This window comes from Neomonachus schauinslandi, chromosome 3 (genome assembly GCF_002201575.2).
Source record: "Neomonachus schauinslandi chromosome 3, ASM220157v2, whole genome shotgun sequence".
NCBI lineage: Eukaryota > Metazoa > Chordata > Mammalia > Carnivora > Phocidae > Neomonachus > Neomonachus schauinslandi.
The window spans coordinates 167,055,294-167,064,316 of record NC_058405.1 but is presented as its reverse complement, the minus strand read 5'-3'; the positions used below and the strand labels follow the sequence as shown (position 1 = coordinate 167,064,316).

The 9,023-nt window shown below is 35.2% G+C and overlaps 1 protein-coding gene across 1 annotated transcript in view; it reads left to right on the top strand.

Annotated features, from left to right (window-relative positions):
* The window catches only part of MYL1 (myosin light chain 1), a 23,595-nt gene extending 15,116 nt beyond the window's left edge, over window positions 1-8,479 (top strand). The window contains exons 3-6 of the mRNA XM_021702703.1: window positions 3,362-3,505; window positions 5,524-5,697; window positions 6,152-6,229; window positions 8,451-8,479. Of these exons, the coding sequence (XP_021558378.1) occupies window positions 3,362-3,505; window positions 5,524-5,697; window positions 6,152-6,229; window positions 8,451-8,479 (425 nt within the window). The remainder of the gene's footprint in view (window positions 1-3,361; window positions 3,506-5,523; window positions 5,698-6,151; window positions 6,230-8,450) is intronic.
* The last annotated feature ends 544 nt before the right edge of the window (window positions 8,480-9,023 follow it).

Below are 9,023 nucleotides of genomic sequence, written 5' to 3'. Positions count from 1 at the left end.
AAAAAAAAAAAAACTTTAAAAAAAAAAAAAAAAAAAAAAAAAAATTCATAAAAACAGTTACTAACCAGAAGACTTCAAACTCTTCAGATTCAAGAGAATCTGAGCAGTTTCCCTAACACTTCCACTTTTTCTCCTTCGGGCCTTTGGACCCAAGAGATCCCATGCCCCACAAGACGTGTTTGTTCTCTAGAAGTACAGGGGAGAATGCTTTATGGAGTGAAAGTGGCCCAAGTTCAAAGAAATGGATACAGAAGTACATCTATAGAAGGGAGAGGAAGAAAAAATTTGTTGAATGATAGCATATAAATTAGGATATTGGTCATAAAAATTAGTATGTATATATGTTATGATATGTAATATATAAATAATTATAATTATAGGTGTTTAATAAGTACCTATGCAAATACTCGGTTCTCTACCTAAAAAATTCCACATTTTCAGTCTGTTTCAATATCTAAAATATTCATGTTTGGACATCAATTAAGAAAAAAAGAAGCATATTTGCTGTAGTAGAAACTCACATGTATCTACATCATGGCTAATGGTCTCATGACAAGAGATTAGGTGATTTGATGGCTCAGAACTCAAGAGCATTTGAAATTATACTACAAAGGACTGGTTGTTTTTATTATTGAAAACAGTGGTAACTCTAATTTGTTTGACTCTTAATGCATTTTTAACTAGTGATGCTGCTACATTATCAGCTACTGCAACCCAGTCCTCTTAAAAACCTCATTTACAGTGTCATTTTGACCAGACTCTGCTGGGACAAAGCAACAGAAGACTTAAAAACCCCTGCAGGGACAGAAGGACTTACTATTGACCATTAAACCTATAACTACATACATGAACTAGGTTTTAGGTATAGAGGTTCAGGAAATGTTGGTGTGGTGGACTGGTTTTCTCTTGCCAGGAAAAAAAATGGAAGCATTTGAAATTTAAATGGAAACACAATGCTTTCAAAAATGAATGAAAACTTCCTTCGTTTCCTTCCTTGTTCAGTGATTAAAGAGTTTTGGTCATGGCTGCTCTATATGAAGGTATCACAGGTTGCAAGGAAAGAAGAAGAAAAAAAAAACAAAATTATTCACATTCTAAAGGTCTACGTCCTGTGCTGTCCAGTAGAGTTGCCACTTGGCCACATGTGGCTATTTAAACTTAAATTTTAATTAATTAAAATAAATACATTTAAAAATCTATTTTCTCAGTTGCACTAGTCATATTTCAGCACTCAGGGGCCACAGGTGGTTTTTTGGGCAGCCCAAAAATAGAACATTTTGATTGTCATAAAAAGGTCTAGAACAGTGTTGGTCTAGCCCAGGGGCTGTCAATTTTTTTTCGCAAAGGGCCAAATTGTCAATATGTTAGGGTTTTTTGGGAGTACAGTCTCTGTGAAAACAACTCAACTCCATCGCTGAGGTTTAAAAACAGTCATAAACAATACATAAATGTATTATTGGCTGTATTCCAATCCTGCTTTATTTTACAAAAAGAGGTGCCCAGCCTGTAGGCAGTAGTTTGCTAATCCATTATTCTAGACTCAAGAGAATAAATCTTAAACATCTGAGATAGGAAGAGCAGTATCTTTCTGTCCTAGGTGTTTAAATCAACAAAGGGTTAATGCCAGAGAGATTCTATTACAGCCCATAAAATCCTATCTCTATATCAGCATGGGACCAGGGTAATAGTGAGCCCTCTGAGCAATCTGCATGAAAGCCTGGAGCCAATAACAAGAATAGTTCAGTTTCACATGTCCCTTAGAAAGACAAAAAAATAATACTTGACTAATGACCCCACTGTGCCTACAGCATGCTTTTTAGTTTAGGGGAATGATCTGTTACAGTCAAATTGCACAGAATCTGAAGGGGAAATTTTAGCAAACAATGGCGACACGATCTATAGTTGATTGTGAATATAATGTCTGGTGCAACCTTAGATCAGGGGATGGACGGATGATAAAATAGGGTACTTTGCTGAGTGATCTATCTAGATGGCATCTTTTGATCTGAGATCACTAATGGCCCAAATACACTTCTTTCAGCTCTACCAGTTCCTTCACAAATGGTTTTTTGAGTGTTGCTAGGATTAACTCCAACAAGTTGCCATCAGTACTTTTGGGTTCCCCAGAAAATTTAATTATATTATGTTTAGAAGTTTCAGTTAAAATGTCATTTCTGGCCCCTTAACCCATAGTACTACCCTTTTCTGTTTTTTTGATATACACTTCTTAATTCTGAAAGGCCAAAATAGCTCCACCAACAGAGAATGACAAAATTTAGGGAAAGTTAGCAATAGAGTGATTGTGATAAAAATAGACAACACTTTAAAAATATGTACTTACATGTACACACATGTAAGTACAAATTGACCTAGAAAAATCTGAATAAAATTGGTGGAGTCCACCAATGTGAACATTCTGGTTGTGATAGTATACTATAACTTTGCAAAATGTTACTACTGGGGGAAACTAGACAGAATATTTAAGAGATCTCTCTGTATTTTTTCTTAAAATTACCTGTGAACTTACAATTATCTACACAAAATTTTAATTAAAAATGTATACTTAAATTCTAAAGCTAATATAGCAACATGTTGTCATATGTATCATCTGAAGAAGAGTAAAGTTTAAAAAGATTATCATACTGATAGATCCAAACAAATATTTCTCCTTCCAAACTGATTATACTAGGAGCCAATTAAAAGTCATACACTGGTTAAATGACACTCTAGAACTTAAAGGTTTGTTTCACCTTTCTAATTTTTTTTCCTGAAAAATGAAGTTGCTCCTGAAGATAACTAGTCAAGGGGAGAGTCTAGGAAATTTGTGCTTCAAGAGGAGGTTTTTCTAAATAATTTGAGAAATCTGAATTAACGTCATGTAACACATCGCTGATTGAAAATTTGTTTTCTTGAAATTTTATTAACTTTCTTAATTATGAGGAGTTCTTAAGATTTCTCAAGACCTCAGAATTTCTTAACCCAGTCCTGCTTCCCAGGCAGATGAAGGAAATATGAATAAATATGACAAGGAGCTTCAATTTCCATATCTGATTAATAATAATATATGATTCGAAGTTGGAAGTGCTGTTTTAAAGCAGTCCAAAAAAGAAATGTCAAAAAGGATTGCCAATGGCAGTTTGAGCTAGGAAAAGGGAGAGTCCAAGGATAACTTAAGTGGTCACAAAAGTTGAGAAACAGAGGAGAGTGTGAACTGGATTCTTGATGGTAGATTGGAGATTTGTAAGTGGTTACAAAAGTTGAAAAACAGAGGAGAGAGTGAACTGGATCCTTGATGAAGTTAGGGGTAATTTATAGTTCTGAAGGAGAAAAAAAGCACCCTAATGCTTCTTGCTTCTTGCAGAATTCAAGGAGGCGTTCCTCCTGTTTGATAGAACGGGTGAATCTAAGATCACCTTAAGCCAGGTCGGTGATGTCCTTCGAGCTCTGGGCACAAATCCCACCAATGCGGAAGTCAAGAAGGTGCTGGGAAACCCCAGCAATGAAGGTAATCAAGCAGCTGGGAAGCAAGCTCGCACACGCACATGAAAGAGAGAGACAGAGAGAGAGACAGAGAGAGAGAGAGCACGCGCGTATGTATGTAAGAGAAAGAGAAATTTATTGAGAAATAAGATCCACAAAATAGAGTTTAATTTACTCTTGATGGTAAGTGTGCCTCTTGGCTGTCTAGAATCTCAGTTTTTTCCTCATAAAATAAGTTAACCTTCCTTTGAGAATTTGTAAGCATGATAAAATTTCATGCTAATGAAATAATACATTGTCATCATCATCATCCTACCTAAGGTTCATAATTTAAAGGTTAATGAATGAAATAATATCCAAATCTGCACATTTTTCTCAAAACTTCAAAGGCAAAAACACATTCTGACAAAAATGTTAAATATGGCTAAAACACAATATACTTTGTAAGCAACTCAGTAGCAACTCACTGACAAAAGCTGTGGAAATAAAATCTCAATGCTCTCAGGAGGTTGAAAATACCTGCTGACTTTGCCCAGTGCTCAGTCTGTGACCATCTTAAAAGTAACTCAGCTCTCCTAATTAAGAATCGACAGAATGTCACCGTAATAAGAGTATTTTCTATTTCCAAAGAACTACAAGAAGACTTAAAAATCTAAGCCCAAACCTATAAACCCCTCAAGCAAATCCTGCGACAAAAGACTGAGATATGTAAGTGGCACCATCGTAGAAGTCATTTGCTCGATACAGTAATCCAGTTGTTAGTCTGGAACAAGAAAAAATTTTTCTGATCCCAATGGTTCATAGCAAAGGGTAATAGTCTATTGGAGAATACCACCCTGAACAAAAGACATGAGACAACACTGAAATTTTTTCAAGTAGATATTTGGGCTGTTTATCTTTGCCATGAGGGGAAAAAAAGAGGGGAAAGCAAAAAGCAAATAATCTAATTTTTCTCTTGATAACTGAAAAGACTATTCTCCTTTGTTACCAAAGTGGGAAGGAGTAGATTTGATTTCAAGCAAACCTACCTCTAAATCAGTCTCCTGGAATTTTTCTCAAACTTCATTTTCTTTAGAGGAAAATGTCCAGGTAAATCATGCAAAAGGTAGCTGAGAGCATGAGATAAAGTGAGAGAACAACAGCTAGATCTTATTCTGTAGATGTCACTTTCTAACTTACCAAAACATCCATCTTCTTTAGAATTATTAGGTAAATATTCATTTATTCAGTGTTCAAGTTTGATCTTTTTAATATTATTCCATTTTTATTCTATGAGGAAAGACTAGTAAAAGGGAATTTTAATTTTAGGGTTACTTAACTTTATCCATTCACATCCATCTGGATAGTCTCTTTAATACTTTTGTTGTGAATGCAATTTACCTTACCATACTGAAGAAAACCTTACCATCCCCAGACCTCTAAACTGCAAAGAAGTCAGGCGATCACAAGGAATTTGACATACACACTCTCCTCATAGGCTTCTTTTTAAAGTTACTTAAAATTTAAGGAAACTGAAAGCTCTACAAAAGCTCAGGACAAAGGAGGCATATATTTTAAGTTTTACTGTATTTATATGCTAATGAGTTTGTTGTATCAGTATATTTTTTGCATTGCTTCTCTGGTATTTATAGAAAATATTAAATTGACCATACTAATAAAAAGTAGCTAACAATTATTCAGCACTCAGTTTATCCCAGGTATTATAATATATTTTGCAGGTATTATCTCATTTAGTGCTCACACTAACACTATGAGGAATCTCTATTTTACAGGTGAAAAAGTTGAGGTACAAAAGGATGAAGAAAGTTGCCCATGATCACATAGTTGTAAATGGTGGATTGGGGATAAAAGCTTAAGCACGAGGACTCCAGAGCTCATGTTATTATCTATTACCAATTTTTTGTCATCAGCAATTTACCAACTGAAATTTAAGCTATATGAAGATATTTTAGATCTTCTGGAATGAACTCTCAAGTTTAATTTGTGATTTAGAAATGACATTTTATGGTAGCTAATAACTCTCTCAATTGCAATTTCTTCCAGAGATGAATGCCAAGAAAATTGAGTTTGAACAATTTCTGCCCATGATGCAAGCTATTTCCAACAACAAGGACCAGGGCACTTATGAAGACTTTGTTGAGGGTCTGCGTGTCTTTGACAAGGAGGGCAATGGCACAGTCATGGGTGCTGAACTCCGCCATGTTTTAGCCACATTGGGTAAGGAAAATTTATTTCAATGGACTTAATAGGACAGAATATATAGGAAAGAGCATGATTAGGGGGATCAAGTTCTAACAAAACAGGTAGGGGGTAAAGCTAAAAGATGAAAAAGAACAGTCAAAAATTAATGACCATTTCCACTGGCCTCAGTGTCAACGAGTTTGTCTGGGGGAAATGGTAACTTAAGTTACTAGTAATGAATAAGTAAAGTAAAACATCGTAGTTCTTACAGGATAGAGTTTTGATGATCAGAGATAATATGTATTTAATTCATTCACTTAAAAACAATTCATTGACAATGTACTAAGTACCAGAGGAACAGGATGGGCTTGATTTCTGTCCTCCAAGAGCTTAATCATAGTCTCCAGAAACCCAAAACTGATCACTTATGATGGAATTTAGAAAATATCCCCTGGCCTTCTTTCTGAGCAAAGAGTTTTTGTTTCGTCAGGTGAAAAAATGAAAGAGGAGGAAGTGGAAGCCCTGATGGCAGGTCAGGAAGACTCCAATGGCTGCATCAACTATGAAGGTACCATCTCATGTGCTTGGTGCTCACAGCAACTCTTAATGGATTGCATTGTTGATGGACTCCTTGTGAGCTTAAAATGACTTTTTTGTCTTTGCTTCTCTCATTGAACATACTCATGTTTTTTTTTATTATTATCAATCAATTATACAATAACTCTAAGAGTCTGACTGTATACCTAAGATTTTTATTCCAGTGGGCTTTGACATGCCTATGCATTGTGATACAGCTTACAATGTGTTTTCACGTGTATTTTTTTCTTTCTAGATCTTTATAAAATCTCTGTAAGATAGACAGGGTTTGTGTCAGAATGAAGTGTAATAGAATATGAAAGTTGGAGAGATCTCAAAATCCTTTACAGCAAGCAATTATGAAAATGAGGAAGCTGAGGGCCAAAGAGGTCTAGTTACTGCATGAAGATCACATCATAAATGGAAGGGCCGGCGCTAAAATTTCGTTCTTCTTCTTGTCTGGTGTTTTTGCTTAAATCAAAGTCATCTCATGGCCAACTATCTACGTCCTGCTACCAATTTACAGCAGCTTCACCTAGGGGGTCTGAAAAACAACACACCCCACAAAATAAAGATGCAAAATAAAATTACATGATATAATCTGTAAATTTTAAAATTTCCAGTAAAATTGAGAAACTTATCTATCCTCCCAAAAAGACTAACCTGGCCACTTTTCAACAAAGCTATGCTGATAGCTTTGATGTAAATGTAGACTTATGAAGTCTAATGACTGGGGAAAAAGTAAGAAAAGCAGAGAGAAGAGAGGGAAGGAAAGGAGGGAGGGGGAAAGAAGAGGAGAGGAGAGGACAGAAGAAAAGGAAAGCAGTCAGCCAAGCACATCGTCACTGACAATCTTGATTAAACTTTACTTTTTTCCCATAAACGTTTTACATTTGGTTATTGCCATAAATACATTACATAAAAGAAGAATCATTTAATAAATATTGTTTGGACAAGTGAAGAGTCATCTAGAAAATAAAGTCATATCTGGATCTCATACCAGAATAAATTTCAAACGGTTCAAAAATTTAAATGTAAGAGCTGAAAGCATAAAAGCCATGGACAAATTATTTTATAACTTTGAGAGTGGGAAGGTGTTTCTAATGCTGATAAAAACCCAGAAGGCATTACAAGTTTTGATAAATGCAACCACATAATTTTTTTTAAACTCCATATGGCAAAAGCCACCAGAAGCAAAGTCAAAAGACAAATAGCAAACCATAAAAAAAGTAATCAGTATCAGCAAAAGCTCATTTTCCTAATTAAAACAAAAACTACTGCAAATTAATAAAAAGACTACAACCCAATAGAAAAATTAACAAGTACATAAACAATTCGCAGAGAAAGAAATAAAAACTATCTATCAATATAATATGCTAAACTTCACTACTAATAAAAGAAATGCAGATTAACACTACATGGAGATACCATTTTTCAATAAGATGATTGCCAAAGATTAAAAGTTTGACAACACTTTGGGTTGAGGAGAGTGTGTGAAAACAGGTAATCTCATGCATTCCTGTTGGGAATGTCAATCATTAAAACCCCGATACAGTGAGGTAGTATTAATAATCCTAGCAAATCTACACCATGGGATGTGGTTTTTAGATATACTTGCACTCAAGTGAAATGAGTGATACGTGGTTATTCATTACCGTGTTGTTGGTAAATATTTGAACAACTTAATGTCCACCAATATAGGATGTATCAACGAGATTCTGGTATATCTACAGAATGAAATTCCCTACAGTGCCCCCAAAATAATGATACTCTTGTTTACAGTCATTCAGTGAGAAAAGCAAATGCAAAAGAGTGTGTAGAGTATGCCACCATTGGGGTGAAAGAGAGTTTCAGAAACAGATATTTGTATTTTCTTATACATGTATAAGAGCTCCACCAACTTTTCTGTAAAGAGAAACTAGGTAGATGGGAGACAGTGGTGAGGAACAGTCTGTTTTTGTTATAAGCTCTTTTATACTCTAAAGAAAACTTTTAACCATGTGAATGTACCACTTCTTTCCAAAAAAATGAAATTTACAAAGTCAGGAGAAAAGCCATGAATCCAGGACGAAGAATTGTGGACTGCACCGAGCTTAAAACAATAAATGCTCCTATTATCGCTGAGAAAAATTAAGATTGAACTTACTTGCTAAATCTCTCTTTCATTAAACTTGATGGTCTTCTAACTTAAACTGTCTATATTATGCCCACAGCTTTTGTCAAACATATCATGTCCAATTAAATGGAGCTCTCAAGGTAAATATTTTGCTTTTTATTATATAAGGCTTTCTTGATATTGTGTTTTTAGAAAATTCAACAGCTTCACTTTATGTGCTGTAAACATAATTAGTATTAGTTCTTAGTTAAGATTTATTTATATTAACCAGAAAATATCAACTCTTTTCAACCCATCTCAACTCCTGAAGTGGGTTACTTGGAAATAGAACATTTTTGGGGGGCGCCTGGGTGGCTCAGTTGTTAAGCGTCTGCCTTCAGCTCAGGTCATGATCCCAGGGTCCTGGGATCGAGCCCCTCATCGGGCTCCATACTCAGCAAGGAGGCTGCTGCTCCCCCTGCCTGTGCACTCTCTCTATCTCTCTCTTGCTGTCTCTCAAAAAATAAATAAAATCTTAAAAAAAAAAAGGAAATAGAGCATTTTGTATAAGTGTAGAAGGAAAAATTTCTGAGATGTTTGCTGCCCTCTGTAAACCTTAGCTTTGACTGTACTGTAATTATGCAGTGGAGATTCAACAAGCCAGGGACTAGTTAATGAATTTAGCTGGAAC